Source organism: Mesoplodon densirostris, chromosome 13, assembly GCF_025265405.1.
Source record: "Mesoplodon densirostris isolate mMesDen1 chromosome 13, mMesDen1 primary haplotype, whole genome shotgun sequence".
In the NCBI taxonomy this organism is placed as follows: domain Eukaryota; kingdom Metazoa; phylum Chordata; class Mammalia; order Artiodactyla; family Ziphiidae; genus Mesoplodon; species Mesoplodon densirostris.
In genome coordinates, this window is record NC_082673.1 from 72,296,948 (window position 1) to 72,321,770 (window position 24,823).

Sequence of the window (24,823 nt, forward strand, 5' to 3'; positions counted from 1 at the left end):
GCTCACGGGCCCAGCCGCTCCGCGGCATGTGGGATCTTCCCGGACTGGGGCACGAACCCGCGTCTCCTGCATCGGCAGGCGGACTCTCAACCACTGCACCACCAGGGAAGCCCCATGTGTCTTTTTGAATTATGGTTTTCTCCGGGTACATGCCCAGTAGTGGGATTGCTGGGTCATGTGGTAAGTCTATTTTTAGTTTTTTAAGGAACCTCCATACTGTTCTCCATAGTGGCTGAATCAATTTACATTCCCACCAACACTGCAGGACAGTTCTCTTTTCTCCACACCCTCTCCAGCATTTGTTGTTTGTAGATTTTCTGATGATGCCCATTCTAACTGGTGTGAGGTGATACCTCATTGTAGTTTTGATTTGCATTTCTCTAATTATTAGTGATGTTGAGCAGTTTTTCATGTGCCTCTTGGCCATCTCTATGTCTTCTTTGGAGAAATAGGTCTTCTGCCCATTTTTGGATTGGGTTGTTTCTTTTTTTAATATTGAGCTGCATGAGCTGTTTATATATTTTGGAGCTTAATCCTTTGTCCGTTGATTCATTTGCAAATATTTTCTCCCATTCTGACCGTTGTCTTTTCATCTTGTTTATAGTTTCCTTTGCGGTGCAAAAGCTTTAAATTTCATTAGGTCCCATTTGTTTGTTCTTTTTTTTCCCACTACTCTAGCAGGTGGGTCAAAAAAGATCTTGTTGTGATTTATGTCAAAGAGTGTTCTTGCTATGTTTTCCTCTTAAGAGTTTTACAGTGTCCAGTCTTACATTTAGGTCTTTCATCCATTTTGAGCTTATTTTTGTGTATGGTGTTAGGGAGTGTTCTAATTTCTTTCTTTTACATGTAGCTGTACAGTTTTCCCAGCACCAATTATTGAAGAGACTGTCTTTTCTCCATGGTATATCCTTCCCTCCTTTGTCATAGATTAGTTGATCATAGGTGCATGGGTTTATCTCTGGGCTTTGTATCCTGTTCCATTAATCTATATTTCTGTTTTTGTGCCAGTACCATATTGTCTTGATTACTGTAGCTCTGTAGTACAGTCTGAAGTCTGGGAGCCTGATTCCTCCAGCTCCGTTTTTTTCCCCTCAAGATTGCTTTGGCTATTTGGAGTCTTTTGTGTCTCCATACAAATTTTAAGATTTTTTGTTCTAGTTCTGTAAAAAAATGTCATTGGTAATTTGATAGGGATTGCATTGACTTGTGTTGTTTTAAGTCACTATGTTTGTGGTGATTTGTTAGAGCGGCAATAGGAAACTGATACAAGTCATAATTTCACTGAAACATGTTTTTCTTCAGTGTACCCTATCTTGGTAAATGGCATAAACATCAGCTGTTTGTTCAAGGCAGAAACATGTGCCATCTTCTTCTTCTTCTTCTCCTCACACTCCCAATCCAGTCAACATCAAGTTCTCCAGATTCTACTTACCAAATACTTATTCAAAGTTACCCACTGTACGATTTCTCTAATACAGACCATCACCATCATTATCAGCTTCCTTTGGGAGGGAACAAGGAGACAGTACATACTCACCATTCTCCATTTAGCAGCCACAATAAACCTTCTAAGTTGAATATTTCTGGCAATTCTTCCTGTCTCCTGAAACTCTTCAATGGCTTGCTCTTTCACTCAGAATAAAGCCCAAACTGCTTGACATGTCTTAGAAGGTCCTCCAAGGTTTGCCTCTCTTCAGCCTTATTTCCTGACACACCCTGATGCTAAACTTCTGACCCTGGAAGCATCTGGAGGTCCCCTTGCCCCATTATCCCCTCACAGAAGAGGCTCCAGTGTTCTGCACTCTCTGCCATTCACCATCAGGGCCTAACTTATTCCCTTCAGATTGTCCCTGAGCCCCTAAATTGTCAGCACCTAGATATTAGGACCTTGAACTTTGGCTTCTAGAAACTCATCACAATATTTAGTGGCCTGTCCCAGGAGTGCAGAGTTTTAGTCTGACTTGTCCACTACTCTATCTCCACTTCTAGCACCCATCACATAGTAGGTGCTTAGTAAATATTTGTCAAATGGCAATTGCTCACTAAACAGCTGTAAACCACTATGCTTAAAATCTCCACAATGGCTCCTATGTCATCTTTAATAACATTTTCCTGTGAAGTCCTTACCAATGGGGTGTTCAGATACTATTTAAAACACAGTAATTTAGTGCCTATCACCAGTTTTCACATTCTGGACTTTCCCCCTCCTTTGGAAATGGACAGGAAGAGGTAGGAGAGAGAATGGCTTTATTCTAATTTTTCTTATATTTATAATGTCATAACATGTATTTATTGAGCACCTTCTATGTGCCAATCACTAAGCATTGAAAATACAGTAAGCAAATAAAACATAGTCTCTGTTTTTACAAAGTTTGCATACTAGTGTGTGTGAATAAGGCGAGGAGAAGTCAGAATGTAACCAAACTGAAAATTATATACAACATAGTGCCAAAGTCAGAAAGGGGAAGGGGGTGGGGGGATAGTGTATGTGAGAGAGAAGTGTTAATTTTATACTTCCGGTGATCGGGAAAGCTTCCCGAATAAACTGACTTTTCAGCAGGGACCAACAACAAATGGGGAGTTGGTGTCAGGTCACAGTGAAGCATGAAGATCAAAAACTCAAATCGCAGGTTATCAGTTGCAAGCTGTATGCGACTAAACATGCCAAAATAGCCCCTCTGGGCCGGCCTTCTAGTTGTAAAAGGGCAATACTACTACAAACTTCGTACGCTTGTTATTAAAAAAAAAAAGATCAGCAAGGAAATTAAGACGAAGTAAGCGTTTCTATCAAGAATTCTAACCATTGGCTGAGACTGAGAAACCAAGTGGTGGGAAAGCCCCCGGCCTTCCACCACGCGCACCGCCCCCTCTGGCTAGAGTGCAGCTGCTGATTGGCTACTCAACCCGTCCGTCCCGCCCCGCCCGGGCGTCCAGTCCAATCCCGGCCGACCTTCCGCTGACACAGGTTCCCAGGGACCCCGCCGAGGGCGCAGTCCCCGTGACGTTTGATGACGTGTTACGTCACGGTGGCGGAAGTCACGGCAGCTGTGTTGAAAACAGACCGCCCGAATCTTAGAAGCTTCTGCTCACGCGAGGCCAGCGACCGCCCAGCGTCGGGCGGACCCCCTGACGCCTACTCTGCAGCCCTGCTGACCTAACGCCGCTGCCACGCCATGTCCACCCCTCCGTTGGCTGCGTCGGGGATGGCGCCCGGGCCCTTCGCCGGGCCCCAGGCCCAGCAGGCGGCCCGGGAGGTCAACACCGCATCGCTCTGCCGGATCGGGCAGGAGACGGTCCAGGACATCGTGTACCGCACCATGGAGATCTTTCAGCTCCTGAGGAACATGCAGGTGGGAAGGAAGGAGGGCTCCGGTCATGGCCGTGCGTGGAGAAAGCGGGATGTTTCTGCGAGGGAAGGGGCTGCTGGTTTAAATGTTATGTGGGGCCCCTGGGCGTCGACGCGGCTGCCCTGGCCAAACCTCGAGTATGTGGTCGCCCCCATTTACACTCAGAAGCGTTCCCCAATAATGTGTCTGTCCCCAAGATGTGGAGGTGATGTTTTCCAGGCCGGATTTCTGGAAGACTGAAGCCACATTTTCTATATTCGACCGGGTTCTCAGGTTTCTAGGCGAACTCTTGTATCTTTGAAGGTAGAGGTGAGTCTCATTCCGTCATGCTCTTGGGATTATTTTAATCTCATATTTTCCCACAGAATACTTTTTGAGGGTCCAAGGTATTGAATTCAGATTCTGCTAAGCATTTTGTTAAACAGTTTTATTTTGGTATAATTGACGTACAGTACAATGCATTTAAAGTTTTGACACATGTGGACTTGTGAAACCATCCATCACCCCACAGAGTTTCCTCGTGCCCCTTTTAAATCTTTACTTTTGGCCTTCCATCCACAGCCAATCTCTGCTTTGCTTTCTGGCACCGTAAATTAGTTTGCATTTTATAGCGTTTCATATAACATACACTGTGATTTTTGGTGCAGGCTCCTTTCACTCAGCATACATCAGTAGTTCCTTCCTCTTCATTGCTGAACAGTATTCTACCGTATGAATATAACACAATTAGCGTATCTGTTCATCTGTTGATGGACATTTGGGTTGTATCCACTTTGGAGCTCTTATAAATAATACTGCTATGAGTGTTCAGCTACAAATGTTTGTGTGAACATGTGTTTCATTTCTCTTAAGTAGATAGATGCCTGGGAGTGGAATTGCTGGGTTATAAGGGAAATGTCTGTTTAACATTTTAAGAAACTTTTCCAAAGTGGCCGCACCATTTCACATTTTCATCAGCAGTGCTTGAGCCTTCTAGTTACTCCTCATTCTTGCCAGCACTTGTTATTGTATGTCTTTTCTTTTTTTTTCTGTATTGTATGTCTTTGTTTTGTCTCCCAGTCTGTGGCTTTTCATTCTCTTCATATTGCCTCCTGAAGAACAGATATTTTAAATTTTGATGGAATCCAACTTATTGATTTTTTCTTTTACAGATTTTGCTTTTGGTTCCATATCTAAGAAATCTTTGTCTAACCCAAGGTGGCAAAGATTTCCTATGTTTTCTTCTGGAAGTTTTATAGTTCTAGGTTTTACACTGAGGTCTATGATCTGCATAGAGTTAATTTTTTTATATAATGATAGATATGGATCTGAGTGCTTTTTTTTTTTTTTTTGCATTTGGATATCCAATTATTCCAGCACCATTTTGCTAACCCTTTTTTTTTTTTTTTTTTTTTGCGGTACGCGGGCCTCTCACTGTTGTGGCCTCTCCCGTTGCGGAGCACAGGCTCCGGACGCGCAGGCATGTGGGATCTTCCCGGACCAGGGCACGAACCCGTGTCCCCTGCATCGGCAGGCAGACTCTCAACCACTGCGCCACCAGGGAAGCCCTTGCTAACCCATTTTTAATGCTTATCTTTACTACTATGCGATGTGGATATCATTCTTGTTTTATGGATAAGGATTCTATGATTCTGAGAGGTGAAGTGACTTGTCCAAATCTAGTCAGTATAGGGTAAATTTGAATCCAGGCCCTCAGGCTCTTAGAACTTTAGAACTCTTATTTCAATTGGTGCACTAAAGAATGTTTTATTGCCTTTTTTTTTTATTAATGGTTGAGGTTTTTTTTTTTCCTCTTGATTCTAGAAGTAATGCAGTTGTATGGAAATCCTTTAAGACCATGTCAGTAAAGCCAGTGTGAAATAAAATACAAAGGGAATCCAAGAGAAGATATGAAATCTTTGGCAATTGTTTAAAAAATTAATAGATTAATATATAAGATGATTAAAGTATGGGTTAAATGATCTCAGAATTTAGCAAATATTTCTTTATTATCAACCTGCTGTATTGGACTAGTAGAGCTAATAGCTAACATTTATCAAGTACTTTCCTTGGTCAGGTATACTGTTATAAGAACAGTTCTAAGAAGTATTTTTATCCCTATTTTACAGTTAAGGAAATTGAGGCTTAAAGAGAGAAGACTTTACCCAACATCACACATGACTGGTAGCTCGTCCTACTAACCTCTTTATAATACTAACTTGCTGTCAAACAATTTGTACTATTAACCGAGATACAATACACATCTATAACTGACCCTGGAAGAACTGAACTCTTTCAAAAAAGTATTATTAATAACTAGATTACATATGGACATATATTCAAAAACAATTTGTAAGGGACTACAATAGTTATTTCTTTGTGCTGCTTATATTGTGAATTCTGGATTTAACTCCTCTAAGACCCTGTGGGCCATATCATAATTGGCTGGAAATGAAGCAACAATGTGCTCCTTCATTTATAAAAAGCTGAGAAGTGGTACAAACAAGACTATATATAAGCTATTTATTAATGCATTCTTTTAAGTATTCAAAATTTTAAAATTATCTTCTATATTATTAATCTAGAAGGATGAAGTGCCATAAATATCAACTGCTGAGGTTATTTCTGAGCATTTGTTTTAGAGAAATGGTTCTTTATTGTCCTTTAGCCTCTTGAAAAGCTAATGAAAACTATGGACTCTCTTCTGAGAAAAATCCACATGTAAACATTTTGAATAAAATTTCAGGGGGTTAACAGATGTCTCCCTAAAGATCGCTAGATCCCAGATTAAGATTCCCTGCATAAGAAAGTATTGCTTTGGTTCTCTTTGTTATGCTTTAAATCTTAAAAAAAATTGTTTTGAATATATAATACATTCAGAATTCATAAATAAAAAAGGACATTACAGTGAACATTCCCCCTCCCATCACTATCTGCTAGCTAACTTCTCTCCACAGGTGATGATTATTACAGATTTTTATTACTATCCTAATATATCCTTCCAGATAGTCTGTGCATATTTAAGCAAATGTATATATATATTCTTTCATTTCCTCCCTTTTTGCACAGAAAATACTGGTATATTATACACATTTTGCACCTTGCTTTTTTCATTTGGTACATTTTGGAGTTTATTCGTATCTATACAGAAAATACTTCCTTTTCCTTTTAAGCTGTATAGTATAGTAATCCACTGCATAGACATACTGTGCTTTATTTAGCCAGTCCTCTAGTGAAGGGCTCTTAATCTCTCACTGTTATACTGTAGTGAATACCTTCCTACATAAATGCTCAAGTATACCTGCAGGATAATTCTCAGAAGTGGCTTTGTGCTTCTGTAATTAGATAAATTATGATGAATTGTGCTCCATGGGAGTTGTACCACCTTATGCTACCATTTCCTGACCAACAATCAGGCTGAGACTAACACAGCAAATTATATTTCTGGATCTTTGATCATTTGATAGGTGAAAATCTACTTTACATTTCTCCTAGTCTTAATGAGTTCTAGCATCTCTTCATATATTTATGAATCATTTCTGTTTCCTTTTCCGTTAACTGCTTGTTCATATTATTTGCCCATTTTTCTATCTTTTTTTTGGGGTCTTTTTACCCTCTCCCCCAACTTATAAGATTTGGCTATTTACATATTAGAAAAACTTGCTCTGTATGATATAACTTGCAAGTATTTTTCCCCCAGTCTGTTGTTTACCTTTTGCCATACATATATTTTTTTAAGGTAGCTGAATTTATCAGTCTTTTTAGGTTCAGTGTCTAAGTTAGGAAGTCCTTCCCCATTCCAAAATCAGGAAAAATTCAGTTTTGTTTCAATTTTTATACTTAAAACTTTGATCTGTATGGAATTTATCCTAGTATGAACTGTAAGGCATGGCCCCAGCTTTACTTTTTCCAAAAGGTTGATTGAATAATTCGTTTTCCTCCTCCATTGATTTCAGATGCTACTTCATATAAACGAATCAATTTATGGATGCTCTATTCCACTTAGCTGCCTTCTTTTATGTAGTAATGGCAAACTTTCTTATATTTATTGAGGCTTTATAAAGTATTTACACTTATTTTTCAAAATCGCCTTGGCTATTCTTGCTTATCTTTCCACATGTACTTTAGAATCACCTTAATAGTTCTGAGAAAATCCTGTTAGTGCTTTTATTTGGTTGATTTAACCTAGAGAGACTTTATATTGGTATGAATGTTGAGTCTTATTAACCAAGAACACAAAATATCCTTTTTTGTGTCTCTATGAAGTATTTTAAGTTTTCATATTTATCTTGATATTTTTTAAGTCAAATATTTTATCTGGATATTTTATCTTTGCTGTTGTAAATGGGGTCTTTTTCCTTTCTCATTTTCTTTTGTTTTTATATTTGAAAGAAGAGCTATGGTTTTCTGTGTATTAATTTTGTACCCATCTCTCTCTTGACTTCCTTTATTGATAGTAGCACTTTATATCATTTGTAAATAGTGACGATTATGCCACAGCTTTTTAATATTTCAACTTTTTTTTCTTTTCTGATTGCATTGGCCAGTACCTCCAGAACAGTGTTCACTGGTAGTATTAGTGGTCTTAGTAGACATCCTGTTCTGTTCCTGACTTTAGTGCAGATGCTTGTAATATGTCCACATTAATCATGGTGCTGACTTTTTAACTGAGATAAATGTATTTTATTGTGTTGGGGAATTTTTATTAAGAGTTTTATATTTGTTTTAAGAATGGATGTTGAATTTAGTTGAATGCCTTTTTAGTATCTAGTGGTATGATCATATATTTATTTACATATATTCAGTATTCACTAGTGAGATGGTTACTGATGAGCTTGTTAGCTAAACATCTACACTGTATAGTATATCCCAAGAGCTCCTAGGCACTATTATAACTTATACTCTATGGTATAGGAAACTCATCTCTCTCATGTTCACTGCTCTACCTCAGCTTCTAGAACAGTGCCTGACACATGAAAAGTAAATTTTTTGAATGAATTAATTGCTCCCTTCTTTGAGAAGCTGATGCTCTATGTGAAAACTAATACCCAAACTTGCTAAGAGGGTGAATTTGAGGAAGGTGGTTCTTTGTATTTCAAAGGATTTTGTTTTCCTTTATGAAAGGATTTATCAAGAGTTCTTTTGCATAACACAGGATTCTTAGCAAATTTTAAGTGTCCATTTATAGAAAAAATAATTCATGAAAGTAAAATAATACAGACTGTACTTCAAAACTATACTAAATACAGGGATATAAATGTCAGTTGCTTCTAGTCTTTATTAAGTACAAAATATGGGCAAAGTACTCAACATAGTCAGTACCATAATAAAGGTAGAGCCTGCTTCTGTATGCAAGATGTAATCATTATACTTATTATCACCCAAACAAGAAAGCAGAGACCCTTTGAAACTTTTCTCTTATTTGTTAATGTTTGTGAAAGTTCATAAATTGAAAGGTCATGAGAAATCCTACGTTGTACTGGTGGGTGAACTCTTATAATGCTTTTCTCCTTTAAACTGTTTTGACTAATTCAGTCCTTGGTACTTTTATCACATTTCTTTGAGATATAATCCTCAGAATGTTTTAATTCTTGAGAATTTCCAAAAATCCTAATAAAACTCATTTCAAAGAATTTCAGAAGATCCATCTCCTTAACTTATAAACATAATATTACAGGAAATTTGGAAATGAGAGAAAAGAAGAAAATGAATTATTAAGCCTACCTTCCTATTACATCTTTTATCAACTATTACACCTTTTAACAACTACATTAGGCCTTTACAGTCTTTTTTTTTTTTTTTTTTAGTGTTTATGGTTTTACCTACTTGTAACAATAGTGTGTCTTGTTTTCTTTCTTCTCTGAACACTCTATCAGGCTTTTCTTTGTTTTTTTTTTTTTTTGTATTCCTACCTCATCAGTTTAGAAAAGAAAAAAAGGATGAACTGAGGTTTAGAAAGACTGGACTGATCTTCTAGCTATTAGACAGTAGTTTGGGTCTTGGTTTTAAATCACTTTATTCCCCAGGGTAAGTGTATTGTATGAGTGCTTATAATGAAATTACCTGTTATACTAGAAAACATGGTACAAATTTTGTTAATTGTAATTTCAGGATGATTTCACAAATCAAATTGTGGGAATAAAATACTGTTAAGATGTACAGAAAGGAAGATTTTGTTTGTGAGTTTCAGCACTGCACAAAAGGTGCACTTAGTTCTAAATAGGTAGTAGTTTTTCCATTTATCTGTGATTTTTGTCATTTCAGTATATATTTTTGGCTTTTGATAAAATTCCTGAATTTAAAACATATAAGCATCCAACACAGAGTTATGATCATAGCAGTTACTTGTAATAATTTATTAATGATGTTCAAGTACAGATTGATTTGCACCTATCTCCTGCTATTGATTTCCTTTTAAAGTAAAACTTTTGGTGACAGCTTTATGTTTTAATGAATACCTTGAGGATCTTAATTATCTTATCAAATTTAAGGTATTTTGAGATTATTTTTGCAACAGTGGCAGCATACTCTTCTTTTTCTTCTGCTGAAAAGTCCTGATCTTAATTTTTTTTCTTTTCTTCTTCTTTTTCTTTAAATTGTATTTTGTTTTTAACTTCCTGGTTGAGTTCAGAAGCTTGCTGCCTTTATATAATAGTAAGTGATATTAAAATTGTATATTCTTTTTAAAGTTATAATACAAAGCTGTGATATAAATATAATCAAAAGGTAGAAGTGGAAAGCATTTCAACTGATCAGAGAGGCTTATCACAGTCTTTTCTAGAGCTGCTTTACAGTAGGCCAAGGAGCCAATTAATAAATAAACATGTATTTACTCTTAAATTCTTAAAATTGCACTTGATTAACTGTGAGGAACAGCTTTTATGCATTGCTTAAAGATTGTTTCTTTTTGCTAGCTTTACTTAAAGAAAATCTTGATTTTCATTACCTTGTATTTTTGTTTTTTTGTTGAGAAGCTGCCAAATGGTGTCACTTACCATACTGGAACATATCAAGACCGGTTAGCAAAGCTACAGGATCATCTTCGCCAACTCTCTATTCTCTTCAGGAAGCTGAGATTGGTCTATGATAAATGCAATGAAAACTGCGGAGGGATGGATCCCATTCCAGTAGAGGCAAGTTTTAGGGGTAGAGGGAGGATGAGTCTAAGATAGTCTCAGGACATTTGTAATTTTTTCCTTTCTCTCTTCGTTTTCACCATATTTCCAGATTATGAAACATACTGGTTTTGCCTTTGACTAGAGAAGATGAAATTGTGATATATATATATGCATAGAATTATTACTGTCTTTTCATGTTAATAATTTCTAGTAGACTTTAACATCCAGGCTGATAGTAAATTTTTGTTGTTGGGAGGAGAGGGTTGTCTGTGGCAATTTTTATTATTGCTTCCAGTGTCTCATTTTAATTAAATCAGTGCATGATGTTTTAGTAGGCATATTAATAGTATTGTAGGGCTTCCCTGGTGGTGCAGTGGTTGAGAGTCCGCCTGCCGATGCAGGGGACACGGGTTCGCGCCCCGGTCCGGGAGGATCCCACATGCCGCGGAGCGGCTGGGCCCGTGAGCCATGGCCGCTGAGCCTGCGCGTCCGGAGCCTGTGCTCCGCAACGGGAGAGGCCACAGCAGTGAGAGGCCCACGTACCGCAAAAACAAACAAACAAACAAACAAACAAAAAAAAATAGTATTGTAAAATCCTTTTAAAGTGGTTTTCATGTAAGTTCTTTACGGATAAAAGGTTATAACTATTTTTATCGTTATTAATTTAAATTATCTTAGTGGCATCACTCTAGTTTTTAAATATTTTTTAAATTTAATCTCGGATCATAGATATATTTTAGTTAACTAGGTATATGATATTTTTATAGGTGCCCTTTTCCTGCTGACAAGTTATATGTCTGCCACCAAAGGTAGCTGGGAAGGTTTGGATGTTCTCTCTTTACATATAAGGAACAGTTTCCCGTGATCAGTGCTTTCTTGTTTGAGTGCTCAGCATGTAAAGAGTGAACAGAGAAAGAGTAAACTGCAATACAGCCTGAAAAGAAGGGGTCAGAGATGTGGAAGATGGGAAATGTGGTTGACATTGACAGATGCTGCAGAGAAGTCAAGGAAAATAAAGAATGAAAACTGTCCACCAGATTAATTGTTGGTATATTTGAGCAGAGCTTCTGTGAAAAGGTAACAAGAAGTTAGATCACACACAGTGAGCTGAAGATTAAACAGGAAATAAGGAACTGAAGCCAGAAAGTGGATATCCATCTTTCAAGAAGGTTAGATTAAAAGCAAGAGAAGAAAGCAGTAGATGGAAGGAGGGATAGAGTTGAGGGTTAGGGATTTTTTCCTCCAAATGGGAGAACATGTTTAGTTAAAAAAGGAAGAAAATGGTAGGGTGAGGTTGGGGGAAATAAATAATGAAGACAGGAGGGCAGAGAAATCAGGGCACAGGAATGGAGACTAAGTGTCTTCAGGAGGAAGGACCACTCTGCTTGCATTAGGAGAGAGGAAAGGAAGAAGGTAGCTGTGAATGTGGGCAAGTTTATATTTGTCCCAAGAATTCACATAAGTTTGGGCAGACTGACTCCTGACTGTACCAGTTATTTACCTCTGTCCTGTTCCTGCACTGGTATTATAAGATGGAAGGACTAGATAATTCCTGAAGTCTCTGTCGCATCTACAAGAGGCTTCATCAAATAAACTTCATCACAAATCATATGTATTTAATTATAATCCTGCTAGAAGTTTCATTGCTATATAAATTTTCTTCTCTTACAAAAAAAACTTTCTCCCAACTAAAAGACATCTAGAAATCTGCACAGATACTAGATAGCAAGTAAAGGAGATTTATATAATACACATCCATGAAGTTACTTTCTTTTTAGTATAGATGAAGGAAAGCCTGTTCCATCTCAACGAACTATAAATTTCGTAAGGGTAGGACTATATCTTATTTGTCATTATTTTTGCAGTGTCTCCTCACCCACTATCTGCCGATTAAATATTTGCTGATTGACTGAGTAGGCTATTACTTAATTACATGTGACAACTAATTTTGCTAAAAGGACTATTTTGCAAAAGAAATCTGAAAATCTACTGTGTAGAGTGCACTGAACTGATAGACTTCTAAGGCTTTTATTTTAGGCCGTCATTTGAATTAAAATATATTTTTGTACTATTAAGAGAAAAGCATAAAAAGTGATCTTAATCGGATGCATTATCTATACCAGTATAATTGGAAATTGTGTGTCATATGTTTGCCTTTTTTAACTTTTGTCTGTCACTCCCAGCAACTCATTCCATACGTGGAAGAAGATGGCTCAAAGAATGATGACCGGGCCGGCCCGCCTCGTTTTGCCGGTGAAGAGAGGCGAGAAATTGCTGAGGTCAATAAAGTGAGTTGCTACTCTGTATGTTTTATATTTCCGAATTATTGATACAAATTACAAGGGAGTCTGTGTAACTCAAAAACATAATTTGAATTATAGAATTACCTGACGTTGTTTCTGTGACAAATTTAACCTACTTAGAGTACAACCCAGGACTAAAAGGTAAGCAGAAATGCCATCTGAATAGTCGGAAGAGAGATCACAGAATTCAGGCAGTAAAGCTCTTAGAAAAGCCTCATAGGCACTCAGTCACAACCCATTTACTTTTTTCTTTTCTAGGCAGAATTGCAGCTCTCTAGCTTAGAGCATATTTGGAGCAGCAAATGATAAAAATTTACAAGTAGGAGAGGTGAATGTCTCAACAGCTGAATAAGAAATTGAGTTATCAGAGCACTACCCCATCCCACCCTCCACCCCCCAAAAGTTCCTAACTTGAATTTATTGCTGAGTACTTTTAGAAGTTCACAAGATAATGTTCAGATAGTTCTCTAGAAACATAGGGAAATAAGGAATTTTGTCAGTTCATTCTGTGGTGGAAACATGGTTACCAAAACCTAACAAATAGCACAGTAAATAAAACTACCAATCTCCCTCCTTCACTTACAAATACACACTCCCACCTCCTGCCCCACTCCTGAAATTCTTAATGCTAGTTAATAGAATTCATCAGGGTATTAATTAATCCACCACAGCCACAGAGGGTTTTCTGAGGTAGAGGAGGATGACTCAGTTTACATATAATATCAGTAGATTAAATTGAAAAAAAGAATGCTTAAAACTATTAACAAGATAGTCTTTTTAAAAAAAAAACTTATTTCCGATAAATAGCCAACATTTTTCATTGAGATGAAATATAGGCATAAAATAGGATGCCTTACACCACTGTGTTTAGTACTATTTTAGAAGTTATAGCCAGTGAAACAGAAATAAACTTTAGGGAACAGGGGTTATAATATTATGTACAAATCTGTTAAGTTCCTTAAGCTTGTACATAACATTTTAACTCAAGCTTAAGCTCAAAGAAGCTCATTGATTAATAAGTCAATAAGTGTTTGAAAGAAGAGCTTAATACAAGATTGATACCATTTTTCTATAATGCCATAAAGAAATTAGAATATGAGATCCTATTCACAATTGCAACAACAAATACTAAGTAGTTAGGAATTATTTCCATGATATATGTAACTAAACTTATTAAGATACATAAAAGAAATTTTGAATAGTTGAAAGAACACACTAAGTTCTTATATGGGCAATAACTATTCTAAACAGTAACAGTCCAAATCCAAATATGAATTCTCTTGAAACTGCACAAAACTAGTAAGATTTTAGTGCAATACCAATCAAAAAACAAATCCAAATAAAATGCAAATTGGAATTTTTTTCTTGAGAGCATACTAAAATACATATATAAAACAATTCCTATAAGAGTAATAAAATAAAGAACTCTTTGCTTCAAAAAATAAAACGTGATATCAAGTACATTGTAAAAACAATAATTAAGTGTGAAATACCGGCAGAAGAATAGATTAGTAAAATAATAGCCAGAAAAAGTCTTCCTATTGTATATGAGAATTTAATATGACATAAGAGGGATTGTGTGGAAAATTAGTCTTTAAAAAGAGACACTTTTGGGGAAAATAAAGCTAGCTTTTATATTACACCATGTGTCAAAATGAATTTCAGAGTTGAAAATAAGACTTGCAAAATAGAATATTGGAAAATTAAAAGAAAAATGTATATCAAAACTCAGGAAAAAAGAAAAAGATGGATAGATTTTTCTAAAATAACATTTAAAACAATTTTTAAGAGGTGTAATATAAATTAAGAAGAATAGTTCCAGCAAATTTGACAGTAATAAGCATAAACAATTTACAGTAGGAAATTACAAGGGGATTAGGAGGGGATTGGGAACTTTTAACTTCGATCTTGAAGAATAAGTGGTGTTTGGTAGTACAGAGATATAAGACATTCATTTATTAAGTGTTACATGTTTCTGTTGATAATCTATGTATTAATTCACAATGGATGTGTTCTATTATTTTTCTCTATAGTAAGGATATTATTTATAAAATACAATGAAATGTATATATAAATAAAACACACTTGTGATGGTAACTTTGATTTCAGAGTACCACATGTGACATACATATAGTTTGTTCTCTACCACAGAAGATATTATGATATTTGCGGGGGGGTCAGGGGTAGGGTGGGGGGAAGCTTGTGTAACTTCAGAAAGATGTAATTTTTCTAAAGGTAAGTTTCATTTCACTTTCCATTTCTCTAAGTTCCTCTTTTTTTCCTAATCTGATGGTTTAGTCATAACCTATTCTTGATTTTTTTTAAAGACCTATCATATAATCAGACTATAGTAATACTTTGACAGTGTGTAATCAAAAACTCTTACTAGCTATTGACGTAGAATTTTGTGAATTTTAAGTAAAGGATGTAATTGATACCAAGACTGTAATGTATAAAAGTATTTCTTTCTCCACATGAGGATGTAGCTCTCTGTACAGCCTCTGTCCTGGACCCACCTACATACTTCCCTTCCCCCAGTCCTTTCAATGCAGTTGTCATAATTGGGGTTCAATAAATATTCTGTGTTCATATTATTATGGCACATAAATAGTGCTTATCGCTAAGCCACATAGTAAACTAGAATTACATTTCCTCGAATAATTATTTTGTTTTCCTAAAGTTAATAGTTCTGTAATTTTGAAAATTTTTGGTTAGTTCTTTATGCATCTGTGGCCGCACCTCAGTACTGTTTTCCAACTTTCCAGAATCAAATTATCAGACGACTTACAGGTTTCCCCCCACCCCCACCCCGAGTCCTCCCAATCTCTTCAGGTCTGGGTTGAATGCTCCCTAGGCCTGCTGTTCATCCATTGCCCTGGGGCTTTCCTTCACCTCTTCTGTTGGTTTCACTATTTCCTCAATCTCCTATCTTTCTCTTTCTTGGTTTATTTCTCCCTCGGTAAGGTCCATACGCCAGTGGCTTCTTTAGGAGGAATGCAGGGACTTAAGTTTTTAGCCTTCACATATCTGTCCAGTTGATCGTTTGGCTAGATATAAAATTCTATGTTGTAAATTAAGTTCCCTCAGAAATTAGAAGGTATTCTTCCATAATCTTCTCATACAGGGTTTGGCAAACTTTAAAGGACCAGTTAGTAAATATTTTAGGCTTTGTGAGACATGTGGTCCTTGTTCTTTTTTTTTTTTAAATTATTTTATTTATTTATTTTTGGCTGTGTTGGGTCTTCATTGCTGCACGTGGGTTTTCTCTAGTTGCGGCGAGTGGGGGCTACTCTTCTTTGCGGTGCACGGGCTCTGGGCACATGGGCTCAGTAGTTGTGGCTCATGGGCTCTAGAGCACAGGCTCAGTAGTTGTGGTGCACGGGCTTAGTTGCTCCGCGGCACATGGGATCTTCCCGGACCAGGGCTCGAACCCATGTCCCCTGTGTTGGCAGGCAGATTCTTTTTTTTTTTTTTTTTTTTTTTTTTGCGGTATGCGGGCCTCTCACTGTTGTGGCCTCCCCCGTTGTGGAGCACAGGCTCCGGACGCGCAGGCTCAGCGGCCATGGCTCACGGGCCCAGCCGCTCCGCGGCATATGGGATCCTCCCAGACCGGGGCACGAACCCGTATCCCCTGCATCGGCAGGCGGACTCTCAACCACTTGCGCCACCAGGGAGGCCCGGCAGGCAGATTCTTAACCACTGGGCCACCAGGGAAGCCCATGGTCCTTGTTCTGATGTAAAAACCATCCTTAGCTCATGGGCCTTACAAAAACAGGTCATGTGCCATAGTTTGCCAACCCATTATGCTTTGTTGTCTTTGCAGATAGAGGCTCTAAAAGATCTGGTGAGCATCTGATGCTTAAACATGAGCCATTTATATTTGGGAGGGAAGCACTAGAAAGCCTATCATAGGCTTTGTGAGTTGGCTTCATCATAGCGAGATTTGGAAGCAAGTTGGCTCTTCTCTTTGGGGGGACCCCCAACTATCATTTACTGAGGCTTTTTTTCTTGAGGGCTATTCCGTTTCTTCAGAGAAGAATCTTCCAGTGCCCTACAGAGTATAGTCTCATGTCTTCTTGCCATCTGCTGTGCTGGTGGCACTGAATCCCCAGCTGTTCTGGTTCAATTTCATAGGAAACAAACCTCTCGTTCCCTGAAACGTGGGACAGGACACGGGAGAGGGTACTCAGTCCCCTGTTGGTGGGGAGTGGGAGTGAGCACCTGGGGCTCCCGCTAGTCCCTGTGGCTGTTTCCCTCCAGTTTCTGCCCCCTGGGCCTCACGTGCTGACTTTGCGATGGCACCTGTCTCCAGTTCTCCGTGGAGGATCAGCCCATTCTCACTGGCATCCTTCCTGCATCCATCTGGGTTGTACAGTAGTTTCCTCCCATGTCATTTATTGCTCCCCTTCTACTTTTCATTCTTAGAATGTGACACCTGGGCTTCCCTGGTGGCGCAGTGGTTGAGAGTCCGCCTGCCGATGCAGGGGACGCGGGTTCGTGCCCCGGTCCGGGAACATCCCACATGCCGCGGAGCGGCTGGGCCCGTGAGCCATGGCCGCTGAGCCTGCGCGTCCGGAGCCTGTGCTCGGCAACGGGAGAGGCCACGGCAGTGAGAGGCCCGCGTACCGCAAAAAAAAAAAAAAAAAGGACACCTGACATCTACTGTTGTCTCCTGTCTGATCATTTTTCTCCACATGGATTTATAGCTTTTTCATTCCTCTCCCATTTTATTAGGGTTTGAGAAAAAAGAAAAGATCAACACATGTGTTTAGTCCGCAGTGTTTACCTGCAGCAGGCTTATTTCAATGCACAAAGTAGTATTTTTGAACGTTCATCTATTTATGGAATAAAAGCCCATATTTTAAATTCTGTGTTCCCATTGATACTTCAGGCATTTGAGAACTCGTTTTGATTTTGAATAAACCATTTGAATCTGTTGAATTTGCTGTTGTACACACTTCTAACTTTGGGATAAAACTTCTTTTAGTTAACATAGTATTGAACTGAAGATTATTACAAAGGGGAAAGAATCCATACCTGTTTTAAATTAAACAGATTTAAAGCTTAGCCCTATATTTCCATGGGAATTTTTTTCTTAAGAGAATTTAGAGAGGAACTATCTTCTCTTGAATGGCAGAGGAAGTATTCATTTGATTGGCCTCACGGCTCTCTCTTGCTTCCTGGGAATTGTTACTATGATTTGAGACAGTACTGGAGGATGAAGCAGTAAACAGAAACCAAAACAAACAAACAAGACAAAACGAAGAGGGAGAGGACTAAGATTTGGTTAACTCAAATTGAAATTCCCCTACAAAAGGCAGAGAGAATACAGTTAACAGCTGAAAACCAAAGTGGATTTATGTAATACATATTCTGACTGTTAACCAAGTTATCGTATGTATAACGAGTGGTACTAAGGTATTTTATTTTGTCTTTTCCCCCACTTCTTCCAACTTTGTACCTCCCTTCTAGAATATAAGATTAAAGTATAATTGAAAAATTTTAAAACACTGAGTAAACTCATGCTCAACTGATATATATTTTTCTGCCTTAATGGCACACATACCTGAGTGTTTCTGTGAAAAATGTTTATTTTAAATAGCCACCTTCAGATGGTAAAATGTTGGCCTAATTACATAATCACACAGATGCTATTAAAAGTAGTTTAAATTAACTGAGTTAATTTTTCAACTACAGTTGACCCCTGAACAACACAGGTTTGAAATATGCAGATCCACTCATATGCGGATATTTTTCAATAAAATACTCCAGTACTACACAATATGCAGTTGACTGAACCTGCAGAAGCAGAACCATGGATACAGAGGGCAGACTGTGGGACTTGAGCATCCTCAGATTTTGGTACCGCGGCAGGTCCTGGAGCCAGTCCCCCACACTGTTTAAGGGTCAGCTGAATATCACTGTGTACTTGAAATCGTACAGAACATATTGATGGTCAGTCTGGTTTCTAACAACATATATATCACTGATGTCTACCATAGTGGCATGAAACTTTGGGGCATGAAATTTGTCATCAGTATCTGATATAAATCATCAGATGAAGAATGGCCTAATTTTAATAGTCAAATTTTTGGCTTTTTAAAGTACTTCATTTTCTTTTCATATGTCCTTGAATCCATAAGCCTTAATACCCAAGTAAAGGATGTACACTTGTTTGAGTATATTTTAAGGATATCAGAATGAGTTCTATTTTGCTTACAAGTATTCTGTTAATGGTAAAATGAAACTGAAAGATATGTGGGTAGTTTTTACAGAGTTGACATATAATTGAGTTCAAGCAGTTAGAAGTTAAAGCATTTTTGACCAGTTGTCACAGCCTTTGTATGAATAGTAAATTACATGGTATGACTTAGCATAAACATATTTTTTTAAGTATCTACTCTACTTACACATTCACCTGTTAATGTAACAAATTAGGCACAGATGATGGATTTTGATAACAGCAGCTGTCAACCTCTGTTAAAATCAATCAGTGGCAAGATTATATATATTAAATCCTGTATCATGTCATGAAAATTTATTTACGGTTTAACCACTAATAAGCATAACTGTCAGCTTTGCTGTTGATATTTTCATGATGTGTTTTGGCTCTAGGTATTTTACTTGTATGCTAATTCTTTTTATTTAAAACTTTGTGGCCTCTTTGAGACAAACTGTCCAAATGCCTTATGACATATCATAGTTTTTAAAAGTTTTACTATTCCCTAGAGTTGAATATTACCTTGAAAATATCCCACATTTTTTAGTTCTCTTACTTTATTTAAGAGTTAATGACGAGGCTTCCCTGGTGGCGCAGTGGTTGAGAGTCCGCCTGCCGATGCAGGGGACACGGGTTCGTGCCCCGGTCTGGGAAGATCCCACATGCCGTGGTGCGGCTGGGCCCATGAGCCATGGCTGCTGAGCCTGCGCATCCGGAGCCTGTGCTCCGCAACGGGAGAGGCCACAACAGTGAGAGGCCCACGTACCGCCAAAAAAAAAAAAAAAAAAAAAGAGTTAATGATGCTAAATTTTTTTAATGAGTATATCAGAATTTATATTTCCAAATGAATATTCTTGAAAGTAGCATTTATTCCAGTGATGTAACCATTGTGGGAGCCATCTGTAACCTCTGTTTTGATACTGATTTGAAAGTCTGTTTTTAACCACTCAAGAATATAATTTTATTACTTCTAGTTACTCCTTAATTTATACTGAAAATATGATCACTAAGCTTCATTCACCAGACTTGGCCTTTGAATGGTCTTCAACTGTTTCAAAAACTTAAATACCTCCTCTTTCTCCTTTTCCATGGATACAGATGTCACTATTGAAGTTATTTAGGAGAACCCATCACACACATTTGCCCAGTTAGCCTTTTTCATTGCAGTTTAAATCATATTTCTTTTTCTTCAAGAATTTTAATGGATCCCCATTATCTACTAACAAGACCAAATTTATCCTTCCTTCCACTCTTTGCTCACCACCAACTTTTCTAGACCCCAAACAAAAATATTTTCCTTGTTTGCTGACCCTACCAGTTGGGGTTCCACAGCATCTGATATTTTTCCCCTGCCATCTATCTGCCTTAACCAGGTTATGGTCTAGTCGTTTGGGCAGTATCTTCTTCCTACTTCATGCTGAGTTTCTTCAAGGCAATGGACCGTTTCTTACTCATTTTTCTTCCCTTACAGTGCCTAACCCAGAGCTGAGCACATAATATACCCCCAGTAAATATTTATGGAACAAAATGTGTTACAGGCTAAGAATTCCATTCCAAAGAGAAGTTCTGAATTTTTTTAAAGTGACCATATTCAAGACATGTCAGAAGATACTAATTCAAATAATTTTTTAAAAATCAACTCATATTCTTTCTCTTCCTTTTTATTCTTATTCAGTTGCTCTTCTCTACTTTCTTCCTGAAAAATGAGAATTGAGCAGGGAATCATGGTAGCTGAAGTCTCTCACAGCTTAGGGGAATGATGGCTTGGTGGAAAAGGGCAGCTGACTGAATCATTTTGAAGCTTTGAATTAGTTCCCTGAACTAAGCTTACTGGTTTTCATTACATGTGTCTGTGTAACTGATTTTCATCTTATGTATGGGTATAAACAAATTAGAACTGGCAAGGGCCTAATAGATTATATAATCCAATTTCTTGCAGAAGAAAACTGAGGATAAGGAATTTGTCTTAAGATCAAATAGCAAGTTAGATGCAAAGTCAGAACTGGGACTGAGGTTTTCAACCTCCCAATATACACCTTTATTCGTATATTCCTGTTTTGCTGCCACCCTTGATTGCTGGCAGAAGTTTCTTGGTCTCTAGGATGACACATACTTCTGAAAACAGAACTTAGAAGATCGGGCGTGTGAAACTGAACAAGGAGACTGAGTACCTAAAGTACTAATAGTATCTTTTTCCCCAAAACTATGTTAAAGTGAGCTTTATGGTACTGAATACTGTATGCTTACCCTGTGTTCTCTACGGCCACATGTTTTAATCTGACTGTGTTGTCTTAATTGTCTTTTCAAATATGAATTAAATTTAATTAATATTGAAGTCTCTTTAAACTGCTTTTCTGTTTTCCAATAAGAATTTAAGATTTTTAGGTCTCTTTATAATGAACATGTACTACTTGATCTGGAGGTATTTTAATATAGTATCTTTAAAATTATCTAACTAAATATATTACTTGCAAATGTAATGTTTCCAAGAGGTTACTTAATAGTAATGATTATTATAATAACTAGTAAGCACTTTGAAATTCTCTATGTTTATCTTGTTTTATCTACACAGACATTTACTACATAGGTTTTGAAGAAAGGATGCTTAAAAAGAAGTTTACAAACTGTGGTCTAGTAGAAACCCAGATCTAGAGATACAGAGACACCTACCATGTGCATTCAGGGCATCCAGCAAATCTCAGTTACGAAGATTATATCAGGGCTGTGCCATCTTGTCTTCAGTTTTCAGCATTAGATCGCACTTCACGCTGAGAGCAAACAGTGACTTCTGCCACATGTTTGAAAGACCAGTTGCATCAGGCATTGCATTTTTATTATACTTTATATTCTATATTGACGGTTTATGTTCTGTGGCTACCAGTAACATTTGTTGAATGCTTAATTGTATGCCAGGCACAGTTCTAACACTTGACATGAATCAAATCTTTTGATCCTCATAAAAACTCTTATGAGGTAGGTTCAGTTATTATCCCCATTTTTCTGTTGTGGAAACTGAGGGACAGAGAGTTTAAGTAATTTGGCCAACATCATATATTTAGTTAGTGAAGGAGCTGAGTATAAACCCAGAGAGTTTGGCTCTAGAGATTGTTTCTTAACCATTATGCTACACTGCCTCTTGGAAAACCTATGTACTTAGGTTTTATAACAAGTAAATATTTAGCTTATTTTCTTTGGTGGTAGAAGTGGAGGAGTGAAGGGAGGTGGGGGATGGAGCTGTAGGCCGCTGGGGGCTGCATTAGAATTCATCATGCCTTGCAGCAAATGTTTGCAGCCAGAAAAGGATTGAGACCTTCTTCTGCCTTAAGGAAATTAGCTTAACTTCTGTCTGGATCATTAGAGTTCTAACTTATGACATTTTAGTCTTCTACCTTCATGGTATATATTTCATGAAACATTTTTGATAAATTCTTTTGTTTTTACAGAAACTCAAACAGAAGAATCAACAGCTGAAGCAAATTATGGATCAATTACGAAATCTCATCTGGGATATAAATGCCATGTTAGCAATGAGGAACTAAACTGGTATTTAAATTTCCAGCATTACACGTTATACCATTTTTTCCCCTCAAGTATTTTTTCCCTTTAAAGAAGATTATTTATCTGCTTTTATTCTAGTCACTAGAATGAAAGTTTCTATTTTTTACACTGTGGTTTTACATGAAAGCATTCGTTGGTGGTTTTTCTTTAAGCTGTTGATTCTGTGAAAGATTATGGTAGTAATAAACTTTGATGGGGTTTGTTTTTGGTTAATCTTCATGAATTGAATAATTGTTTTTTAAAAGCAAAGTAAGTTTTGTAAATAAATTTCTAAATTTAATCAGTGGTTGTTCTGTTCATTTCATTACCCTTTTAGGAGAAAATGAAAGGTCTAAACATTTTTGCAGATGAAAATACCAAGTTCAGTCCATCTGTGGTACAAATTAAACATATAAGTTACCATTTCAGCTCAACTTTTAAAATTTAGTTTGAGTCCCAAGGAAGTTAGAATGAGAAAACAGTTAACTTCTCTATTGTTGTAAGCAGATGAAAATTGAAACTGTTTTTATTGTGGTTCTTCAGGTGTTTGGCCTTAATTGGAATGATCTCTCCCTAAAAGGAGAGAAAAATTTGTTGAAATCCCAACTATGTGCTTATTTGCTACCTGCTTTAGGCCAAGAAGCAACAACCCCCTATCTGATTTTTCAGATATATCCTAAAGTAATCTTAAGCATGTTTTAGAAACAGTGAATTTTTAAGAGTTTAAATGAGATAGCTCTACATGACAAGTGCTTCTGTAGACTGGTAGTTGGTCTACAGTAATAAGTCCTTTACAGGTCTGCCTACAGGAGCTGGTTTCTCAGATTATAAATAATGTATCCTCAAATAAGAGAGCTGGATTCTTCTCAGGAAAGATTTCTCCCAGCCTGATCCAGAAGCCCCTACCTACTGGCCTTGGTTCTGACTCAATAAATACTGCTATTTGCCTTTGTAGTATATGGATTCTCTGGAGGGTACCAGCTTCCTCTGGGGAGGGGACCTGGGTGGTTGAGGATGAGGGTAAAGAAGATGCCTACTCTTCATTGTATACCTGTGGAATTTTCCAGCATGTGCAAATACTGCCTATTCATTTTAAGTTATACAGATTCCCACCTCTAATAAGTGGCAGAAGCACGACAAGACAAGCCAAACCACGGAGACATCTTTAGACTCTCTAACTGTACGTTCATCAGAGCAAGTTCCCCTGAGCGAGCCCAGTGTTAGTCAAATGGGGAAATGACCCCACAGTGGAAAGCACAGCAGTTATAAGGCAGAAGGTAATGGTATATGAAGCTAAGACAAGAAGAAGTAGGATCAATAATTCAATCCACTCCAGAAGTCTGCAGTATCTATTTTATTTAGCCTATCACCAGTTGGACATGGAGGGTTTTTTTGTTTTGTTTTTTTACAGGTTTTCACTGTATGTTCTTTGCATGGTAGATTGCTGATGACTACTGGGAATTTAGTGTTTTGGTACTGACAACTTGTAAAGCAGTTATAAAAAATGTTTTAACCAAATGGAGTTTTTTGGTTTTGTTTTAATCACACTCAACTCCTTATATCATTCAAGGTGTCACAAACTCAACTCTTGAAAGGAATGTGGAAATTGTATCTTTGGGGGCTTGGTTCTATAGAGAATCTCAATATGGAGCAATACTCAATGCACCTACTATCAGCTATATAGAGCAGTAGCCCCAAATTCTGGGAACCTCAAATTCTGTGTGTTCTTGAAGTCCTCAAAACTGATGCTGGTTTATCCAGTCACTCACTAGTCTACTTGAGGCTTGTTATGAATGTGTTGGGGTTATGAAAACATAGACTCCACTAACAAAGTTTCAGCTTTTTGAGGGACAGCATGCCGGGAGACTGAAGAGCCAGAAAGGCAATTCAATCACGATGTGTGGCCTTGGACAAGTAAATCTCAGTTTTCTTGTCTGTAAAATGATAGGTGGGATTAGTTGATCTTATATTCTATGTTAGAATTTTAGTTGCAAATGTTAGAAACCCAATTCCAAATGGCTTAAGCCTATAATTAGGTCAGCCAGGTTATAAGCCCATCTCTGTGGCTAGGAATTGGGTGTGAGAGTCATGGAAAAGTTACTGAGCAGGGAACAAATACTAGGGGAAAAAATACCAATCAGAAAAATTTGCAAGAAAAGTATACAACAATGGCAACCACAGTCCACTGATGTTCTTCCTTGGTTCTAATACTGTCTCAGATAACATCAGTTATTCAACTCTCAAACCCCAAGAAAAGTTTTAGAGAAAACTAAATGCATCATTGACTATCATGAGAAAATTGTTAATTTTAATTTTTTT

At 37.5% G+C, this 24,823-nt stretch overlaps 1 protein-coding gene across 1 annotated transcript; it reads left to right on the forward strand.

Annotated features, from left to right (window-relative positions):
• The first annotated feature begins 3,009 nt into the window (after positions 1 to 3,009).
• Positions 3,010 to 22,593, forward strand: MED30 (mediator complex subunit 30). Its single transcript, XM_060116197.1, has 4 exons — positions 3,010 to 3,350; positions 10,301 to 10,459; positions 12,628 to 12,732; positions 22,411 to 22,593. Exons 1-4 carry the CDS (start codon positions 3,174 to 3,176, stop codon positions 22,504 to 22,506), a joined length of 537 nt encoding a protein of 178 aa, XP_059972180.1. The 5' UTR covers positions 3,010 to 3,173; the 3' UTR covers positions 22,507 to 22,593.
• The last annotated feature ends 2,230 nt before the right edge of the window (positions 22,594 to 24,823 follow it).